A 23,445-nucleotide genomic window follows, 5' to 3' on the forward strand; every position below is an offset into this window, starting at 1 on the left:
GCCAAGACACTGCCCCATCTCCCAGCACCTGCGCACACTACACTGGCTCCCCATCGAGGCCAGAGTCACCTTCACGATGGTCACCCACGCACACAAGGCCCTCCACGACACCGGACCAGCATACTTGAACAGCCGACTAAATTTCCATGCACCCCGAAGGACCCTACGATCAGCCCAGCTCTCCTATGCCATGGTCCCCCGCACCAGAAAGACCAGATCGGGAGGCCGTTCCTTCTTCCTCACGGCCAGAGCCTGGAACGCCCTGCCGCTCCACCTCCGAGCGACAACATCGCTTCCGATCTTCGAAAAAGACTTCAAATCCTGGCTAATCGACAGACCCCCCCCCTCCTTGATGGACTGGAACCTGCACCGCCCACCCTACCCCCAGCGCCTTGAGACCGTTACGGGTGAGTAGTCACACTTAACAAATGGCTGATTGAGTGATTGACATTGCTGTTGTTGAGTGCCACTTACTCTGTGGGGGACTTCAGAATACTGCCCTGTAACCTCGGACTGTCCTAGGACCCCAAGGCTGGGAATCATTGATATTTGTCTGACGGCCTTTGGGGGACACCACTGGCGGCTGCAGTTTGAGACCCCTCTACTCACCTGTGTTTAAAGAGAACAAGGGTACCCCATTAATACAACCTGGGGTTAAGAGTACTTGCAGAAATTACAATGGTTTTTGGGTGGCCTCAACGAGGTCCTGAGGGAAGTGTTGTAAATTATGAAATTAATTCATAAAATTAATTATGGGAGAGAGTCTTAGTAGAATACCATATAGTTCAGTTTTATTATAATATTGAACAAAAATTAATGCAAAATCAATTAACAATAGCAATAATGACTTTCTTATCAGGTGCTCACAAATGTGACAGAAGTGCTTAAAGTGACTTTAGTGAATATATTAAAAAAACATTATATACATTTATATACAAAATGTCACCACAAGGGTATTCCCACATAAATTATATACAGTAAAAATGGGGGAGTTTTCCTTGAGTTTTGTCGACGGCGTTTCGATCTGATTTATTTTAGATCATCATCAGGACGTGAGCTTCCCTGAAACTAATAATAGGATTAGAATTAGTTTTAGTTCTAAGGTATTATACAAGACAGACCAATAAATTAATCTATACTCCCAGATTTCCACAAAAGAAATTGATAGTTGAGACGTTATTAAATTGCCCACAATCACTTATAAATTAGGTCAAACCACAAATTTTTTAGGCTGCACTGCAAGTGGCAGTTCTAGTCCTGGACCTGGCCAGTTGGGGACTAGTTTACGCATTTTACTTTACTTGTGCACTTACTTAAAGAAACTTGAATTCCTACGAGGCAGGGAAATTAATTGGACCAGTCTCGTGAATCTACCTTTAGAAATAAAGGGAAGATGATTACATTTACAATTAAGGAGGGTACAGCAAATGGCCCTGGCAAAGTAATTTCAACTTAACACTTACACGTAGTCTGTGCAAAAAGCGCCAGTAATTGCAGAGGCTAAAGTTGCTAGTATTAAGGGTCTTTGTTTCCAAAGAAGTATCTAAAAGAAACAGAAAATCAATTGTGTAGCTCATAATTTCAATTGTTTAATTGAGCCCGACTTTAGTATTCACATTCTAAGATATTTTTACCTATTCACAATTTGGAATTGAAGAATTGTGGAGCCAGTCTTAATCCCTGGGCCAGGTATAATTTCCGTGGCGGGGTAGACGTTACGAGGTACGAGGATTCTATTATTCGCCTCAGTGGCTCAAGGACTGCATCAATGCGGGAGCTAATCAAAAAACAGAAAAATAATAACCGATACACGCCAGTTAGATTCGTGTATCCTAGCAATTCCATTAAGAGAGAAATACGGGGACTAGACGTTATTTATCCTAATGCTAGCACTTACTTAAACACCGCTTGGTTCTGAGCCGTCCGGCAACGCAGATAACTTCCCGATCTGGCGTTCTCTCGAGCACTACTCTCTTGCTTCCTGAGTGTTTTTAAACGCATGCGCCGGTAGAGTCTAGCTGCGCGCATGCGCGATATTGTCTAGATCATGCGCATGTCTAAGAGAATAGTGACACCAGCGCCGGTTTGGTTTTTTTTTAAAACATGTACAGTATTATCTCAGTAAAGTGTATGTTTAAGATGGTAAGGACAATAGCGTTGTTAGTTTCAGGGAAGCTCACGTCCTGATGATGATCTAAAATAAATCAGATCGAAACGCCGTCGACAAAACTCAAGGAAAACTCCCCCATTTTTACTGTATATAACGTATGTGGGAATACCCTTGTGGTGACATTTTGTATATAAATGTATATAATGTTTTTTTAATATATTCACTAAAGTCACTTTAAGCACTTCTGTCACATTTGTGAGCACCTGATAAGAAAGTCATTATTGCTATTGTTAATTGATTTTGCATTAATTTTTGTTCAATATTATAATAAAACTGAACTATATGGTATTCTACTAAGACTCTCTCCCATAATTAATTTTATGAATTAATTTCATAATTTACAACACTTCCCTCAGGACCTCGTTGAGGCCACCCAAAAACCATTGTAACCTCTACTCACCTGGCCATGGAGAATATGGACATGAAGAAGATGGCGGCAAAGAAGTCGGCCTCTCTGTACTTGGAGCCCAGAATGTCGATGACTCTGCCGGTGTAGTACGGGATGAACATCTCACCTGGACAAGAGAGAGAGGGAGAGGGTGAGTGATACAGACTGAGCACTACCTGCTCCGGTCACCGAACTCAACTGTGCAAGAAGCAAACAACACACAACTTACTCACTCCTTCCGACCCATCGAGATAGGTGAATACTTACAGGAGAATGTGTGTCTCTCATCCTATGAGCACCTCAGGACAGGGGGTATCTGCTGCCAGATGGAGGGGTAAAGGGGTCACTGCTCACTCTCTGTTGGAATCATCAACCATAGAGCTGCAGCCATCTGGAGTGGCGAGGTGCTAAGTCTCACACTATCTGAGCTCAGCAAGCTGAGCAGTGGGGCTGTGTCTCACACCATGAGGGCTTCTTGGCACTGCTTAGAACTGAGGCCAGCTGCAGGGGTGAAGAGACAATTGTCACCCCTGGTGACAGTTGGGGGGGGTCGAGCCAAGAGCTGCATCTCACACTCCTCAACTATCATTGTTTGTCCTTCTTGCCTCTTCCATCATAGCTGTTAAAGTGCTAATGTTTATATGTTTACTTGCAAGACTCTTGATCATCAGAGCACCTCACCTAGGGCAGGCAGGTGACAAACAGAGAGCCAGACAAGAGAACAAAAAGCAACAGCTGGTGCTCTGCCTACATACGGGTCACAGAGAGTCACAATGTGGAATCAGAGAGACAACAAGACCAGAAGTTCATCATCTGAGGAGACCTAAGCTCAGTTCAGAAGAAAGAGGAATGAGATCCAGAGCCATGAACATCCCAAAGGTCGTGGGGTGAAGATATCCTAAACCTGTGAGGTAGGGAGGTACAGACCTTTCAGGTATTTAGAAGGAAGAGTGCATATCACTCATACAGGGACACTGAAAATGGAAGATGTTCACAAGACACAAGATTACTCAAGTGACACAAGGGCGGAAGAATGGAACTAGAGGTGGAGGAGGAAAAGTTGTAGTTCCTTTTTGAAGACTCACAGACAGGAGGTGGTGCGAACGTCAGGGGGTGAGGTGCAGATGTAGGGGTGGCACTCACAGTCTGCAGAGTTGTGTTCAGTGGTGAAAGCTGGTGTTTCTAGTGATAAAGCATCAGAACCGTGGAGATGACAGGGAGCACTTTAAAGATACCGGATGTGCTCGGCAGGTCCTGCATTCTGTTAATCTATATTGTCAAGACATGGTCAATATCATTTTTGTGCTTTAAAAAGAAGAACTATACAGTCAGAAGAGTGATTTAACTGTTTATGACTTTTCATCTTCCTAGGTATTACCCCTGAGGTTTAAGACATCAACATTATTAGACCTGGTAGGTGAAATAAGCACACAATAATAATTTTGAGTATAGAATATTTAGAGCCTTAGTACATTTGATTATATGATCATCTTATGGTATTGTACATTTTATCTTCTAGGGGAACTTAATATATAATAATATCTACTCTTTCCTTAATCATTCTGTTCCATCTTTACTGCCACAGAGGTTCAAGTAAATTTAGAAACAAACTTTATCAATATAAAAACAATAAGGCAAAGGTTAGAAACATTGAGAATAATCAGTGGCTTTTTTCTCTGTAAGTCGCCCTTCCAGCAGTTCCATTCCCAACACCCTCTCCCTTACCTGGCCACTCCAATAGTCTGAGCAATAAAAGCAAACGGACTTGAAGCTACCTGGAGGTGGAACATTCTGTCAACAAAGATATCCCGAGGAATCGAGCGTGACAGTGTAATCATAACCCAATCTGGACAGAATCAAAGCCTAACTTCCTTCCTCCAGTGTGGTTCTGGAAAGACTTTTTTAATCCCTTTGGTAAGTCTGAACCGATGGTGCACATTTCTAGCCGTGTCATTGGTGCACATTTGTGAGAACTGAGTCAGCTATCGAGGATGAGGCCAAGAGATCCGGCACCATCAGTGACAGTCGGCAAAGAGTTGAGGTTAGCACTGGGTAGAGGACTTGTGTGAAGAGGCAAGTAGAAACGCAGGGCCTAATTCACATAGGGCCTCGGCACTCGTGGTGAAGACACAGCAGTCGTGGGGGCGTCTCTGCACTCGTGGCAGAGGCCCCGCAGTTGTGGGGTCGTCCCTGCACTTGTGGAACATTCTGTCAACAAAGAGATCCTGAGGAATCGAGTGTGACAGAATAGGAAACCCATGGTATTAATACCTCCTGGTCTCTTTGGTGTCAAAATGGCCTCTTTAGATGATATTTTGAAAGTCCTAGGTAAGATTCAGCGAGAATTTGCGGACTCTAAGGCCAGCATAGCAGCACTTGCAGACAAGGTCACTCAGTTGCAACACAAAGTAGATATCAGAGGAACACCAGAGAAAACCCCATTTGATGTCCCCTTAGGAAAATATCCTAGCGTGGTGCACACAGCAGGTCAAGGAAGTACAGTTATACTAAATATCATAGCCACAGTACCACCACAAATCCCTTTCCCATCTGCAGAGCGGTACTCTGGGGATCCCGGTAAAACACAGATTTTCTTAACCCAGATTGAATTACATTTTACATGTAGACCTTCTTCATTTCCCGGTGCTCAATCACGAGTAGTGTTCCTGATTTCATATCTAGCTGGGGGCGCTGCTGATTGGGCTGTACCTCTATTTCGTGGTGACAACTCAATTTTGTGTAATTGGAAGTCTTTTGTAAAGGAATTTGAAAAGGTATTTGCTAGGGCTACTTCAGCGGACAAAGAATTATCGGAATTAAAGCAGGGTAATCGTGAATTAGTTGCCTACTTAACACATTTGAACCATATAGTGGCTGAAACGGAATGGCCGGAAGAAAAAAGGCAAGCCATTTATTATCAAGGCCTTAAAGATGAGCTGAAGGACGTTCTAGCTCAAATCGATCCACAACCCCAAGATTGTACAGACTTAATTAATCTGACCCTTCATATAGACCATCGTATGATGTAAAGGAAAGGAGATCGTTGTCGTCCTGACCGGGGAATTCCACAGTTTGAACGTCCTAGAATTTTCCATAACACTAACACACAAAAAACTCAAAGCGAACCTATGGAAATAGGTACTGTACGATCTTACCTATCTAAAGAAGAGAAAGAAGCACAACTTAAAAATTAACAATGCTTGTATTGTGGCAAAAAAGGATATTTTGTTAAAGATTGTCTCATCAAACTAAAACCCCGAAGCCCACAAACAAAAACATTCAATACTATAGACTTCAAAATGGAAAACAAGTTAACTCAAAAGATGAAGAGGGGACTTTTTCGAGTGGTTGGCAAATCCCTTCAATAAGTTCAACCTTCCATGAACATGAAACACATTTAACCTTAAAAATGACATTAATAGTGTCCTTAGAACTTACACATACCATTACTGTGCTCAGAGACTCAGGAGCCACTGGCAACTTTGTAGACAATGCTTTAGCACAAACTTTGGATTTACCTCATCAAAAAAAGAAAAGACCAGAACTTGTGCAAACAGTGGGTGGGAGTGTTTGTCTTCCGGTCCAATGACCATGCAAACCAAGTGTTTTTACAATTTGACATTAGGGACAAAAGCCATACAGAACTCTTTCAGTTCAATCTCATTAGTGCCCCACAATATGGTTTTATACTTGGGATGCCTTGGCTTAAATTGCACAACCCTATTATAGACTGGGTGTCAAAACCTATCGTCAGTATGTCTCACTACTGTGAACTACACTGCTTTCAAAAACAAATAGAATTTAGTCAACATTCAGTGGCAACCGCAGCAGAAATGGACGTCCAACTACCAGCACGATATCAATCATTTGGCGATGTCTTTAACTAAAAACAGCCAAATACTCTTCCTCCACATTGCCCTTATGACTGCCAAATTTATTTGCTCCCAGGATCTGTAATTCCTAATTGCCGAAAATATGCTCTGTCTGAAAAAGAAAACAATCATTTACGAGACTACTTAGATCACTACCGCTCGAATGGGTTTATAACTAAGGCCATCTAAATCCCCTGCAGCTTCCACATTATTTTTTGTGTCTAAAGCCAATGGGGAGTTGACCTTGTGCATTGATTACAGAGCACTAAATAAAATCACAATCAAAAACAAATACCCACTTCCTATAATCCCGGTATTATTAGATGAAGTTAAAGCTGCCTGTATCTAAACCAAATTGGATCTTAAGGGGGCATATCACCTAGTCACAATGTGTGCTGGTGATCAATGGAAATCTGCTTTTAAAACCAGGTACGGTCTTTTTGAATATATGATTATGCCATTTGGACTTTGCAACGCTCCAGCAGCTTTTCAATTTTTTCTCAATGACATCTTGCGAGAATTCCTGGACAAATTTGTTATCGTCTACATTGATAATATTTTGATTTATTGTGAATCAGAAAGTATGCACAAAAAACATGTTACAACAATACTAACTATCCTTCAAAATCATGGACTTTACTGTAAATTAAGTAATTGTGATTTTCATGTCACAAAAGTCGAAATTCTTGGACTGTGTGGCCTCCGCCACAAGTACAGAGGCCCTTTGTGAATCAGGGCCTTGGCCATATTTGTGTTAAATTTGAGGTGTATCCAAGGCTGTGTTTTGCCCAGAGTAAAGAGACATCATCCTGAGAATAAACCTTCAGATATACCTGGATGTCTTCAGCCTACAGAGAGTACAAAATACTTGTATTATTTATAAAATTACTCAGTCTTTTGGATAGATATTCAACAGCGATGGGATAATGTGGAATGCCTCGAGAAACAGAAACAGTTTGGAAATGAGGTGCCAACTTCAGACATGATTGCATGGCTAGGTTGGGTTTGAACCAATTCCAAAGTTGTTTTTCGAGCCCGCAATGCTCATAATGTTGTACCCAACATAGAGAAGGTTTCCAAGCTGGAAGTTCCTTATAAAAACGGGAGTGAAAGATCACCCATGCATTATTATTGTCCATCGTTAATTGCATCGGGTGGATTCGGAAAGCAGGTGGAAAGTTCTTTTACAATCAATGTACACAGGACAATGGACACAGAGTCATATTCCTGGTTGATATCAGATGCAAACAAGCAGGACCTGAGCAAGCGGTACTAGCACACACATAGCCTTTGACAGTTTATGTCACTTCGGAGTTTATGTCATATAAATCAACAGACACAAACTTTCCCTGGGTGTTACACCACAGACATGAAGCAAGATTGTGGTCTTATAATCTTAAAAACATAATTTTTACTGACTCACTGATACTTCTCAGAAAAAAGGGAATGTTGACTGCTATGGAAACAAAGAAAGGGGGTGGGGTAAAGTTGTGCATCAGACATGTTCCTGTTCCCCTTATGCTTGTGAACACCCCATATGTTCTACTGTGGTAAGTTATGGGCATTCCTTAATCGCAGAATTCACCGTCGCCCTGCCTCTTGGGGGTACATGAGGAGAAGACACCCACTCCCACTTTGAGAAGGTGAACTTAATAAAAACCTATTTTAGCACTACCCAAAGCTAGGTGGTCAGCTTGATGTTCTATAAACAGAGGCCAAGAACTCCACAGATGGGCAGCTTGCACCGAGAATGCTTAACACCGACAAACTCCTGACCCACGCATACAAGGCCCTACACAAGTGCGGACCCCTACTTCAACCCCCGCCTGAACTTCCATCAGCGTCACTGACACCTCTGCTCCATGTCCCTTTCTCTAACCCTCACGCCCCTTATCGGATGTAGCAGATGCAGAGGTCGCTCCTTCTCCTACCTAACAGTGAAGACATAGAACGAGCTGCCCTTTCATCTACGGACCTCCCCGTCTCTTTCAGAGTTCTGAACGTCCCTGAAGACCTGGCTATTCAGCTAATCAACTGGACCCTGTCAGTGCCTCAATAGCCTCAAGGGTGACAAGAAGTGCTCTACAAATCTACTGATTGCTTGATTGAAGCAGGTGTAAAGAGCTCAGATATGGCTCCAGTTTTTAAAACACAATTTCCGTCTTGTGAAAATAAGGGATGTAGAGCTCAAATGATGACACAGAGGACTTAAACCTATGTTTCTATGTCACTGGGAGCAATGACGAGAGCATAGGGCTCCCCTAGGAGGGGTCCTGGACTATACAAGCAGTATGTTAGTATTTGGAGCACTCCACATGCTGGTAACATCATCCATGCAAGCCAGAGTAAGGAAAGACACAGAGGAACTTGTACTCATTGCAGGGGTTTCAGAATCATTTCTTCGAGGAAACACACAAGAGAGAACCCAACTTTGCCCAAAGAGTCTTGGTCGGCCATGACAGTTCTTCCTCTGGTCCGATGCCCAGATTCGTCAGTCTGTAAACTGTTAAAGGGAGGGCCAGTGTCAGACTAGCCTACAGGTCAATTAGGCAGTGATGATGGGTTAGTCTGAGACGTCACTGTGTTGGCTGCGTTTTTGGAAGTTTGTGGGCCTGTTTTATGGTCTGCTGGGCTGGTTTATATTATAACAAACATGCCTGCTGCAAGCTCTAATCCATGCAGGCATCCATACATTGTGAAACACTTATGCAGCGTATATTCACAAGATCAAACCTGCCCCAATTTACAAACATGGACCACGTTTTTAGCTATCTAATTCATTAATGGGGGCCACTTTTATTTTGGTGCCCAGCCAGCGGTGTAGCAACGGGGGGAGGTTCGCCCCCGCAACACTTTTTGGGGGGTTCAAGAAAGAGGTTTTCTTTCTTTTTAATTTTATTTTCCCTGTCGTCTGTGGCCCTCCCCCCGCCTCCCCGCTCTTACCTGCACTGGAGGCAAACTCAGGGACTTCCCCAGGCGCCAAAAGCTCTAGCCCTAGTTTCTGCCCCATTCCAACCCTTGGGAGAGTCCTTACTGATGGGTCTGTAGAGAGGGATTGTTTTACAGCACCTACTGTAAACATGTTACACGCAAACACATGCAGGTGCGCAACTAGAAATGTACATGCATTTGCACAAAGGCAGTCAATGGACAAATGGCGCACACGTTTGCAAAAACACAGTGAGGCACTCAAATGCACTTGCACACACACATGCACACACACACACACACATGCTTGCATACACACACACTAGCACGCACAAACACAATACACACACATACATGTACTCACCAACAACAGCAAGCATCAGGAAGAGGAATGCCCCAGACAGGTAGGCCTTGTCCTCCTTGGAGTAGTGCCAGAGCTTGCTGAAGGCTGCCCAGGCCTTGAGACGCCCCTTCTCCTCAGAAGAGTCTGCTTTTCCATCCTTGTGAGACCGACAGGGCCACAGGAGCCCCCAGATCCAGCCGGCCACCCCTGAGGCGAGCACCATCCACAGAGAGAGATACACCCCGGAGTGCATCTCCACCGGCCCCCGGAAGGCGAGGAGCTTGGCGGTTTCATAGACAGGGGGTGTGAGGGAGGCCACCACCGGCCACAGTGAGATAGTCCTGGTGCTGAAGCCACCTCCGGCGAGGTCCAACTTTCCATGGAGTCTCCTAACTACACCGAGGAGCAGCAGGAGTTTGAGGAAAGCCAAGAGCCACATGTAGCTGAGGATCTCAATGGGGTAAAGGGGCAGTAGGAGGCGAGAGGCTGAGGCACTGAAGAGGACGTCACCAAGGCTGAAGGCCAGGAGGAAGAGGAGTCCACCCATGGCGAGGAGCAGCCAATGTCTTCAAAGCACTTGCAGAACAAAGTCTAAGGAACCTGGATGAGAGAAGAAATGTTAGAAAAGGTTTATACTTTATTACAAAACATCCTCAAAGTGAATGAACACTAAGGGCCTGATTTATATCTTGGTGGACGGGTTACTCAGTCACAACTGTGTTGTATATCCCGTCCCCTGAAATACAAATCCCATAGGATATAATGGATCTATATTTCGACGGACGATATATCCGTCACAGTTGTGATGGAGTAACCCGTCCGCCAATGTCTAAATCAGGCCCAGTCTCATGTAGGACTACAAAAGGGGGTGCAGTCGAGTAGTGGGTGTGCATTTTATCAGAATTAGATGCACCTGCAGTTTGCACCATGCATGGTCGCCAACACTCACACCCTGCTGACTCGGAGGATGCCGCACCCACCCACCCACAAACTCTGTTTGAATCCTCTGAACTCAAATGTTTGCCCTTCATTTACTCATGATAGGTGACAGGCCATCACCCCTTCCACATCCTATGATCCTTCTGCTTCACCTGGCCAGAGTTCTTCCGAATAAGATGGCACTATCTGGCTGGAGATAGAAATGCCTCCCTATGACGCCTAAGAGGGAATGCTGTCGCAGTAACTGCTTATCTATGGCGTAGATTGCGTGCACCTGGCAGGAGTGCCTATCTGGGCCTATAATACCAGTACCTGCTAGAGAAGGATGTGGGCATGTGGTGACAATACCTGGCATATGGCCAGAGACCCTTCTGAGTACCTAAGTGGGCAAATTATATCAATAATGGGTATGTGTGGCCCTGGCCATGTGGTGCATCTGCCTGGCATTTGGTAGGCACGCCTATCTTGGCATGTGATAAGGGACATCTTAAGGATGTTGGGGCCCTGGTCCAAATGAATTTTGGGGCCCCGATTCGGAACGGCTTTGAATTCATGATCCGTTTTCAGCTCTTTCATGCTCTTTTTGGCCAGGTCACTGACAGTGCACAGACACACTGGTCATCATTCTAAATGTGTTTAAATCTAACATTCAGGGATAGTGATGTGTGTTTTCAATATTGGAAAATAGCAGCAGCTCACTAATCTTACTGCAAATAATCTCCCATTTCTCATATGTGAGGCTGTGTCTTGATCTAAAAAAACATTTTATGGATGCCGCATGAAACATAATCATAACATTTCTCTGCAAAATGTCTGTAATAGACTCTCACACAAAACCCACATTAAAATTACATTAAAGGAGAACAGCATTTAAAACAGTCAGTTTAAGAATGAATCAAGGTCACCTGGGCAAGAATCAGCAGAACAGAGCTGCCACTATCAGGGCCCTGGGCCAGAACCCACTTTGCCCATGTCTTAAAACACCTCTACATATGACAGTAATAGATGCCTGTGAGGACTTGAAGTGGCTGTTTGGCAGGGCGGCTTATCTAAGCATATGATAGCAACACTTGGCATGTTGAGACCTGGGTGAACGTTAGTGATATATGGCATAAGATAGGAGTATGTCAGGAGGTATGAGTGGTCTCAGGAGTGAGTATTCTGGGAGCAAAGTAGAACTGGCTTGGGAATGTGTGCGACAAGGCTGAGCACGGGTCTGTGAGGCACGACATGGACAGGAGGGTATGGGCTAGGCCGCTCTCTATAAACTTGGGTGAGAGACACTACAAAGCTGCCACTCTATTCCTTTTGCCGGACACTAGTCCTACTGCTTTTGCACTAAGTTTATTTACATGCTGCTTGGTCCTGAAGGAAGGGGCGGGGTTCATCACTGTGACTTTCGATTAATTGGCTTTCATATCCTAAACTGATTTACTATAGTTGGCGCACAGTTTTCTTTTTTATCACTGCATGAATTTCATAGGTCAGTTCTAAATGTTTTTACTGAAGGACTGTCCTTGCCATTGTTTAAATCAGGTTTTGTATCTCTACTGTTTTTATTATATATATGTATTGTCATCAATTGTGTAGGAAGAATCGCTTTTTATGAAGTTTAAAAAAATATATATTTTATTAAACAAAGCAGAGTAAGTGATCAGTTGACAATCATTAAGTACAAAATTCGACATAGAGAGCATATATTACACCGGTGTATTACAAGAACGAGTTCGGGGTGGACCAGTCCTGGCCATCGCCATTTCAGTTGTTGGTGAACTTCAAAGTTCACCTCTAAAGACACTCCAGTGCCCCCATTTCTTATCCCAAGTTCTAGGACACCCCCTGACCTTATATACAGTTTTTTTAGACAACATACATGTATCCATTGCAGCAACCCATCTAATCAGGATCGGTTTATTTGGCGAGCCCCATTGCATTGCTATTCCACGTTTCAATAAGAGGAAGCCCAGAGCCGCCCATTGCTGTTCCAGTGTAGTGAGATCTGAGGGTCCCATTCATAAGGAGTCCGCTTTTAGGAGACAGAGAGATTGGTTTCCCTAGCGCATCAGACATCTTACGGGCTGCTCGTTCCCAAAGGTCCTGGATCACTGGGCAGTCCCAGATAGTATGATAGAACGTACCAACAAGCCCACAATTACGAAGACGAAGATCATTTGTGCGCCTACCAATTTTGGCAAAAAGGGGAGCAGACATGTATGTTCTGTGCAATATCTTCAATTGATTAAACCTGAATCTGTGGTTGATAGCCGATTCGCGCGGGGACATCAGTGCCGCCTGCCATTCAGCGTCCTCCATGACCCTGATGTCGCCCCGCCATTTGCCTCTCAGGAGTTGGAAGGTGTTAGGCATGTTATTGCATAGCTTGAGGTAGGTGCAGGATATCGCCTTGGCCTGAAGGGGTTCTGATAATAGTCTATCCTCAAGAGGCGAGGATTGTGGAAGGGAAGAGAGATCAGGGACATTAGTGAGTATGGCGTGTTTAATTTCGAGGTAGCGGAAGGCCTCAGAGTGGGCTAGGTCATATTTCTTCTGGAGTTCTACGAAAGTCAGCAGTTTTCCCTTATGAATCATGTCACCCAGGGTAGAAATGCGATCGTGTCCCACTTATCAAAGCCCTGGTAATGACAGAGGGAGCCCAGTGTATGTGAGGCCCAAAGCGGAGTGGACAGCGTGAGAGCGTCAGACCAACCAAGACGTCTATTCGCTCTGTGCCAGACTGCTAGCGTTTGTGACATCGGGCCTATATAGCGAATGCGGGAAGGTTTACCATATAAGGCACCGAGGTAACCCTCAAGGCCCGTCTGGTATCATTCAAGATGAAGAGCAGGGTTCGTTGGTGGACCATATAGCCTCGAGTTGGTGGCTATCAATTGAGACGCCCAATAGTAGAGTCTAATATTTGGCAAGGCAATACCACCATCGGACCACCCCTGCGTAAGCACGAGAAGAGCGATGCGGGGGGAGCCGCCGTCCCACAGGAGAAGGCGGAGGTCTCCCTCTAATGCATTGAAATAGGAGTCGGCAATAGGAAATGGGCAATTTTGTAAGGCGTACAAAAAGCGAGGGAGTGCAAGCATTTTAAAGAGGGCTGCCCTGCCTGGGAGACACAGAGGCAGCGATCTCCAATGCGATACGTCATTATGGAGCCTTTTTAATGGGCCCTTTAAATTACGGTCAAAGAAGACCTTGGGGTCTGGGGTAACGAAGATACCGAGGTACTTGAATCCATCCTGGGCCACGTCAATCGAATATCCCCTAGGGAGAGGAGGGGGTGGGCCATGTAGCCCGTATATCACTGACTTGGACCAATTGATGGAGAAGCCTGAATACTTGCCGAAGTTGGTGATGACATGTAGGAGACTGTTGATAGAGGATTTAGGGGAAGAGATATAGACGAGAATGTCGTCCGCATATAGGGAGATCTTGTCAATTGTGTCGTCATTCCACCGGAGTCCACGGATAGAGTTGTCCGTTCTGATCCAATGGGCCAAAGGCTCTAGGGTGAGCGCAAACAACAATGGGGAGAGGGGGCATCATCTGGATGTGTGACCGTTGACAAAAACTTGACCCCAAAGATCAGTATAGAGCAGTCGGACCCACTGAATAAATTTGGGACCGAATCCATAGCGGGTTAAGACCTCAAAAAGGTAAGACCATTCTATGGAGTCAAAGGCGAGCGTGGCGTCAAGGGAAAGGATAGATGAGTCGTCTTGGAGGTAAGGTATTATGCTCATAACGTGGTGGACCCTACGGAGATTAAGCGCTGTGTTACGGCCTGGGAGGAATCCCGATTGATCTTCGTGAATTAAGGAGGGGAGGACCGTCATGAGTCTAGTGGCGAGGAGTTTTGCCAGAATCTTCACCTCGGAGTTAATGAGGGAAATCGGCCTATAGGAGCCGCAATCAGTCGCAGGTTTAGAGGGTTTGTGAATCACAACAATTGTTGCCAATCTTTGGTCTAGTGGGAGGCATCCAATATCACGGCTCTCCTCAAACATTGCCTTCAGGTGTGGGAGTATCTCACCCGCCATACTCTTCAAAAATTCAATAGGGAGACCGTTGGGGCCCATGGCTTTACCTGACTTTACGGCAAACAGTGCATTGCCAATCTCCTCCCTTGTGAGGTCTGCCTCTAGTTCTTTCACGTCAGTTTCAGAGAGAGTGGGTAGGCGCATTTCATTTAATAAGAGTCTAGACTCTGCTGCATTATAGTGCGCCCTGGCAGTATATACTCCCTCAAAATGAGTAGCAAAGACCTCTGCTATTTCCCCGGGGTCTGTATCAGGAGAATTGCCTGGTCCGGATATTTCAGGGATCCATCTGGAGCCCTGCTCGCGCTTTTCGAGCCACGCCAGCATTTTACCTGCTCTATCACCCAATTCATACACTCGGTGGCGCGTCTTTAGGAGTTTGGCCTGCGCTTTCTGCAAGGCCAATGCCTTATATTCCAGTTGTTGCGCTCGGAGATGGGCTGCGGTTTCTTCCGAGGGGTTCGCGTTGTGGATCGACTCCAAGTGGACCAGGTCCACTTCGGCCTAGATTAGGTGCTCATTTTGTTTGTGTACATATCCGGTTTTGAGAGCTAACGCCTTCCCCTTGAGTACGGCCTTATAGGCCTCCCAGATGGTTATAGCCGACTTCACGGAACCGACATTTTCTGTAAAGTAATACTCTGTGTGTTCTAGCAGGCAGTCTTTTATATCAGGGATCTTTAGAAGCCAAGGGGTTATTGAGCAAAATTGAATTTTACCCTGTCATGTGTCCCTACGTGTTCCCCATAATATGTTGTATGTGCATGATCGCTATGCATATTTCCCTCCATGGCCAAACATAAAGACGCATTTACAGTTGCGTCCAACGTTATTATGTCAGTTATCCAGTCCTCCGTGAAAGCAACGTGAATTAGGCTTTTAGACCTATGTTGCCAACGTCTTTACATGATGCACGTTAAATCATCGAGATGCACCCGTTTCTAGGCCCCACAGGGCCCGGACGCCAGATCCAGGCCTCAAGCCTCCTGAACCACTCCGAGAGATGCAGCCCCGCCCGCATCCCTGACCCTTTCCTTACTTCCTGCCCAGCAACGCGGTGCCTGGCTCGGCTTGGCCTGCCTGCCAAGAATATGTTATGCCTACAGTTATCTGTTCAGCTCCCCGGCTTCACATTCCTAGCTAACGAACAGCATAAACATATCCATCTACAGTCTAGTCTTCCTGTCTCCATCCAAGTAAATTACTGAATTAGTATCCATAGAAGATCCATAGCTCACGCAATACATGAAGACATATATGCATGCACTAGCCTTTAGTGACAAGTAGCCTTTGCCCTGATGACTTTTAGAATCAAGCAACATGTTCTCCAAACACAAGATATCAGATACGCTATAGGTACAGGTCGTTCTGACATCCCAGACTTTAGTCTCCTCTACTAGTGCTAGGAGTCAGCGCCCCCCAGCTCTCCCCAGTTACACGTCATGACTCGTTTTGCGCGCACCAGTAGGTTAAAGGTTCCAGCTGCCCATGAAGCCCCTCCATGTGTCCACCCACTTATGACACTTCTGTGACGTCTACATCACATGTCTCCATGCACGCCCTGTGCACGCCTTTTTTTCACGCCCATGTGTTCTTATCTTTCGTTGTCACTTGTTACGCCTACTGTATTCAATGCAACTGTATGGTTTTACTATATATATTGAATGATGTTAATGAAACGTGGAGATCGAGGTCGAGAATGTCCCTTCCTGAACCCTAGTAGGTGATGGAACCCGATATCCTTTGGCTCGAGCCACTTAATTAATGCCCGTATGACTCAGATACCACGGACTCTGCCTCTTATTTATTGAGCTATCCTTTTCCAGTTAATGCATAGAAAAATAGTACCGGTAATTTATTTATTTACCACATAATGGCGCCCGAATAGGGACTAGCCCCTTCCCCACGCGCCGGCGATGTAACGCAGGCCCCCTGACCCTTCTACAGCCGTGACGGACCTTTTCTGCGCACCTGCAGGTTTTCCTGCTTAATCTCCCTCAGGCCCACGGAGGAGACGGAGACTGCGGTCCAGCATCCAGACGAGGCGGTGAGGAATGCGGCGAGTCCCGACCAGAGCCCATGCCGAGAGAGCAAGGTCCGAGGTATCCTGAGGCCCACCTGTTTCCGAAGCCCGAAGTGCTTGCGTAGTGCGTAGCAGTAACCAGACGTCGTAGCAGTCCAGTCCAGTCCGAGGCCTTCAGTTTTGCTTCCCGGTGAGTACCATTGCTGGGAACGCATCTAGACGGGTTCATTAATTTGTGCCCGGTCCAGACGGGTTTGGGTACACAGATCCGGTCCGACGTGTTCACCTAGGTGGATACGGTATGACGTGTCTCTTTAAGAGACCGGTATGTTCTGTACTGTTTTAGCAGTGCATCCAGTAATTCTGTTTTCTAGTATAGTCTCTCGAGATTTCCAGTATTATGTTTTCGATGTATTATGTTTTCAATGTACTAGGTAGTATCTGTCCGAACTGTTTTTAATGTGTTTTTGATGTCGTGGTATGAATGATTTGTTTGCTATTTCATTGCTGTGTTCATTGTGTTCAAGTTCAAGTACGTTCAAATATGCCTCTGTTTTCAAAGTTACGTCAGATAAAAACCAGAAAAGGGATACTCGAAGAAGCAGTTCCTGTCCCACCTAGAGACAGTCCCGGACATTTCATGTATCATAAACATGGCTTAGATGCCATACTATACTTAGATTTATGGGTAGATTATACCAAAAACCTGGAAGAGAAATATAGATGGCCTGTTTCAGGAACTTTGGATGCTGAGTGCATCATGAGAGTAGAGGAAGCATTATGGAAAAAGAAAGCCAGACAATCCCAGAAGGATGCCATAGAATTGTGGCATAAAGAATCGCATAAAAGAACAGAAAAAGAATTCAGGAAAGCAGAACTAAGTAGGGAATCATCAGAAAAAGCCCAAGAACGGGAACTACTAGAAGAAGGTGAACGAGTTAGAGCAGAACAGTCAGACAGACAAAGAAATGCCCTTATTAAAGGCATGTATCCCCTTCTCGCCGAGGGCCTGCCTAAGGCGACCCCGGAAGCACCCTGTAATTTACCGCCACCATTGGTTCCGACTAAGTTACGTCATAAACCGACCGCAGCTGAAATTTTCCTTTCTTCCTATTTAGACGACACTGTCCCAGAATATGCTAATCCGAATCCTACTCCGCCTGCTCAACCTCACAACCCTGTTAATAACGTGATTACTGTTCCTCCAGCCACTGGTCTCGGGAATCCCTTTGATCAGCCAGTAACCCCGGAACAACCCACGTTACGTATGCCTACTTTACCAGTCACACTACCAGCAACGGCACATCCAGTATTAGTTGCCGATTCTAGTTCAGGAGGAGCAGGGGGAGGTATACCTATCACCCCGCCTCAAGTAAAACGAATGACGCTGAGAGATGCAGCATTACAGCGCACGCCAAAAGTAGCTACATACGCAGCCCTCAAACAATACCTTACTGATTGTAGATATGATCCAGTGCCAGGCGAAGATCAGATGATATTATATTCCATACGTCTACGACGAGTTGCAAGCTAGTTGGCTATAATACCAGAGATGAGGGAACATTTAGACAGAATATATCATTTTATCAGAACAGGGGAAAGACCAGAAAGTATTCACGAGGCTATGGCACACAGGAAAGTCGAGACTCAAAATATGATCCTGCAGTTTTTGATAAACTGTTTAATAAGAGAACAAGACCAGCCTGGTAAAAACAAAGACGAGATGAAAGTCCTGACAAAATGGAGTGACAACATAGCAGAAGGAAAACACAGTAAACAAGGTTGTATAGAATCCATGTATAGAAAGATTCGTAAAGAAATTCTAGGCATACACGAAAGGGAGAAAGCAACGAGAGAAACCGAGAAAGAGAACGACACCTCAGACGAAGATGTAGACACAGAGAACCCAGACAGAATAGCGTATGTCGGTAGGACGAGACCTTTTGACAGACACACACGCCTAGAATGCAAGAAAACTTTTCTTCCTCCCGTACCAGAACAGTGTTCTCTTGAGCATTTATTCCAAGCTACCGATAGAGTTCTGAAACTACGAATAGGTTACAGTGAGCTTAGTACCATGCATGAATAGGAACTAGCCCGATCAGCAGTTCAATGGACTAGTGATTCTAGCACATTTTCCGACGAAGTAGTGGCCCAAACATTTCTGAAACTATCCCCAGACGAACAGCGACTGGTGGGTATGTATATGATCCAGCACCTCATTACACTGTACGAAAGTCAGCATTCTGATCCAGGTCCCTTATATAATGTATTGGACGAATTACTCCTAAACAGATGGAAAGGCCTAGGTACCGATTTGATTAATGTCATTCTAGAACAACGCCACAAATACAGAACGTTCCTGACTCCACATTTCGTTCCTGTTCCACCTCCAGTAAGGAAGACATTTTACATAGACAGACAGAATCCCTTGCGAGAAGTCCATCCTGTTAAGGGAACGGGAGGTGCGCTCGAACGAGTATTTGTTTACACCCCTTTAACAAAAATAGAACTACTGGAAATGAAAAAGTTAGTGCCCTGTCACGATAAAGATCCAGCAGGGTTCCATCGTGAATTAAAAGACATGCTCCGTATGGGAGAATACACGTATCCCGATATCATTAAAATGTTAAAGGTCCTGCTGCCTGCGGGCATATATGAAAAACTTAAAGAAAAAGAATGGGAGGTGGGAGAGAAAAAGATTGACTGGGCAGAATTAGAGAACGAAGATAATACACGAGTTCCAGGTACTGGTCTCGGGGAAAAAGCCAAAGCATTGCCTGAATTGTTAATACAAGTCTTGCCAAGGTTATTAACTACGAAAAAGGAAGACTGGGATGCCATCTCAGCCTGTAAACAGAAACAAGACGAAGACACTAGTGATTTGTATTCCAGATTTGAGAAATGTTTCATTATTAATAGCGGCTTGAAAACAAGTAGTGAGTCGTATCCACATCTTTTTGTTACCAAATTAGTAGAGAATTCTTTACCACAAGTTAAAAATCGAGTACTGAAAGTTGAGAGTACCTGGCAAGCTAATACCCCGTCCCAAATGTTACAAATGTTACAGTACCATCAGAACCGAATCAGAGAAGAGCAAGAACACGAAAGGAGACGTATGAAAGACACGAAAATGAAAGTACTAGTTGCACAGTCTGTTCCAGCAGATAGTCAGAAGAGGGGTACGACTCAGACTAGTCATTCTGCAGCTCCTGTTAAAGGGACATGCAATTACTGTAAACAGCCAGGTCACTATATAAACGAATGTGCAGTTCTGAAACACAACATAGCTACAGGTAAGACGAAAGAGAGACCGCGTCCTCCTAGACAGGAACATGTTCCACAAAACACGCAACCACCGCAGAACGCACAACAGACAGTAACAGTACCGCAGCCTATAGCTGCCACACATCAAGTTACACAGCAGATGTACCAGTACGCACAGTCAGATTATCCAGAATATCAGCAGTATTCATGAAACAGCCTGGAGAGAGAGGTTGGCTTGCCTCTCATCGAGGTTCCTGTAGATCAAGATGGTCCCTATGTACACAGCCAAGTATTAGGGAAAGACAGAAAGTTTCTGATTGATACAGGGGCAAGTAGGACTACCATCAGTCATGACGAGGTTCCAGGGGCTCCTCTCTCAGGCTCAAGAAATGTTTCCCTGGGATTTTCAGGAAAGCCTATTGTAAATGAAATATCGAAACCAGTTTCCCTAGAAGTTGGTCCATTGTCCCGAACTACAGACTTGTTACTTACGAAGTCATGTCCAGAAAACTTACTTGGTATTAAAACATTGAAAGAATTGGGTGCAGTAATTTGCTGTTCTCCGGAAGGAGTGAGATTGTTTTTACGTGATTTTAAAGGACATTATGTATTAAGAGATTTTGATCCAAGATTACTGAATGTACCACAGCATTTATGGGCGCAAGGTCCAACTGATGTAGGTTGTATGCACATTACACCATATCGTGTTACTCTGAAACAAGGAGTTGTACTACCACGAATCCGACAATACAAGCTGCCACCTGAGGCTGTAGCAGCCTTATCGAAAATCATTGACGAGCTCATTGCTCAAGGAGTGGTTGTAGAGACTGACTCCAATGTATGTAATTCTCCTATCATTCCGATTCTTAAACGTACTGACCCTAATGCACCTCCAGTTTATCGACTAGTGATTGACCTTCGAGAACTTAATAAATGTATTATACCCCAGTACCCAGTGGTTCCAGACATCTCTTCCCTATTGACTGCCATTGATTCCGAAGCAGCGTTCTTTACTGTTATCGATCTCAAGAACGCCTTCTTTAGTGTCCCCATCCATCCGGACAGCCAGTTCCTTTTTGGATTCTGTTTAAATGGAAGAAGCTATAAATTTACACGTGCACCTCAAGGGTTCACAGAAAGTCCCAGTATTTACAGTCAAGCACTGAAACGACAACTAGATAGTATTCACATGCCAACTGACACTGCCCTGCTCCAGTATGTCGATGATCTATTAATTACAGCCCGTACAGAACGTGACTGCGAACGTGCGTCACTGACAGTCTTGTATTTTCTGGCTGAAATGGGACACAAGGTGTCCCCTTCGAAACTGCAATTCTGTGTCCAGCAAGTGGTATACCATGGACACTTACTGTCCAAGAGGGGTAGACAGCTGACACCTGACCGTATCCAGTTGATTGCACATCTTCCACAGCCCAAGACACAGAAGGAGGTACGAGCTTTTATCGGCCTCACTTCTTACTGCAGACAATGGATCCCTCAGTACGCATATCTAGCCAAGCCACTGATACAGTTGACAACACAGGAGGCAGCGACATCGACTGTCCTCCCTTGGACCCAGGAACATACACTTGTTTTCAATGAATTAAAGAAAGCTTTATGTCAAGCACCTGTTTTAGCGACACCAAACTACAGCAAACCTTTTACACTTTTTGTCACTGAACGTGATGGTACAGCATTGTCTGTTCTCACACAAGATCAAGCAGGACAACACAAGCCTTGTGCTTATTTTTCTAGCACGTTGGATCCAGTAGCCCAGGCTTTGCCTGCGTGCCTCAAATCAGTTGCCGCCACAGCTTTAGCTATCAGACAAAGTGATTCCATAGTATTAGGACACTCCCTGACAGTACAGGTTCCACACTCCGTGGAAGTTCTTTTAAACCGAACACAGACTCAGCACTTGACTATAGCTCGATTGACAGGATATGAACTGACACTGTTTCAGCCACACATAGAGATCAGACGTTGCAACATATTAAATCCTGCTACATTGTTACCCTCGATTACCTCGAACCCTACAACACATGACTGTGTGGAAGTTATTAACACCATGACGAAGCCAAGACAAGACTTGACGGACATTGCATTACCTGACCCAGACCTGACACTTTATGTGGATGGTTCATGTATGAGAACAATTACAGGAGAGTTAGTTGCAGCATATGCAGTGACTACTGAAACTGAAGTTATAGAAACACATCGTATTGACACCTTGTCTGCTCAAGCAGCAGAGCTCATCGCTCTGACCCAAGCCTGCATACAAGCCAAGAACCTGAAAGTAAACATATATACAGATTCACGTTATGCATTCGGAGTCGTTCACGATTTTGGAGTCCTCTGGCAAGAAAGAGGTTTTATGACCTCTCATGGAGCCAAGATCCAGCATGGCCCCCTCATTCAAGCTCTGTTAGAAGCAATACATTTACCTACAGCTATTGCCATTATGAAGTGCAAAGCACATACGAAAGTCACTGACACCATTTCCCAGGGTAACGACCTGGCAGATCGAACAGCCAAGCTTACAGCTCAGACTCCAGACATTCCAGCTGACACGACAAAGACAGACGTTTCAGTCCTGACGACTTGTATGACAGTCAAGGACCCTACACAAGATATACTAGACATACAGACACATGCTACTCAAGACGAAATCAAGAAATGGTCTGAACAAGGAGGGGTCCAGACAGATCAGGGATGGTTGACGAAGGGAAAAACCACATGGTTTCTCCCCGACTCTATGGTTCAAGTCATTATTAATACAGCACATAGTCCAGCACACTTAGAGAAAAGGCCATGTTAGACAGCATCCAGAACCTCTGGTTTAACAAGCATTTACGAGCAGCAGCGAAGCAGAAAGTGCGTACCTGCATGATCTGTTGTCAGTTCAATCCAGGTAAAGGTGTTCCCGTGGAACAAGGTGGATTCCATCCTCCTGACCATCCTTTTGAAGTCCTCCAGATGGATTATATCCAGATGGATCGATGTCGAGTATTCAAGTATGTCCTCGTAGTTGTGTGCGCTTTGTCCAGATGGACAGAAGCATATCCAGTCCCAGATTATACTGCCGCGACCACTGCCAAGCAGCTGGTACGTGAGTTTTTCCCTCGATACGGTTTACCCCGTGTCGTGTATTCAGATAATGGACAGCCATTCTCGTCCGAACTCATGAAACAGGTATCACTTCTGTTAGGGTACCAGTGGAAATTCCACTGCGTACGACACCCCGAGGCAGCTGGCCTCGTCGAGCGACACAATCAAACTCTGAAAATACGAATAGCGAAGGTCTGTGCAGAAAAAGGTGTAGATTGGATGGTAGCCCTGCCGGTTGCCCTCTTCTATATGAGAATGGTCGCTCACTCTAGATCTGGTTTGTCGCCCTACGAAGTTGTATTCGGTCGTCCCCCAAACATGTGGGGTACACCTATGCCTCGTAAAATCACCGATGTTG

The 23,445-nt window shown here is 45.0% G+C and overlaps 1 protein-coding gene across 1 annotated transcript in view; it reads right to left on the bottom strand.

The window, feature by feature from the left end:
* The window catches only part of LOC144754043 (antigen peptide transporter 2-like), a 149,168-nt gene that overhangs the window by 115,044 nt on the left and 10,679 nt on the right, over positions 1-23,445 (bottom strand). The window contains exons 2-3 of the mRNA XM_078641555.1: positions 9,723-10,301; positions 2,571-2,685 (exon numbers count right to left, since the gene is read on the bottom strand). Of these exons, the coding sequence (XP_078497681.1) occupies positions 2,571-2,685; positions 9,723-10,248 (641 nt within the window). The 5' untranslated portion in view covers positions 10,249-10,301. The remainder of the gene's footprint in view (positions 1-2,570; positions 2,686-9,722; positions 10,302-23,445) is intronic.

The sequence above is a fragment of the Lissotriton helveticus genome, chromosome 5_1 (assembly GCF_964261635.1).
Source record: "Lissotriton helveticus chromosome 5_1, aLisHel1.1, whole genome shotgun sequence".
NCBI lineage: Eukaryota > Metazoa > Chordata > Amphibia > Caudata > Salamandridae > Lissotriton > Lissotriton helveticus.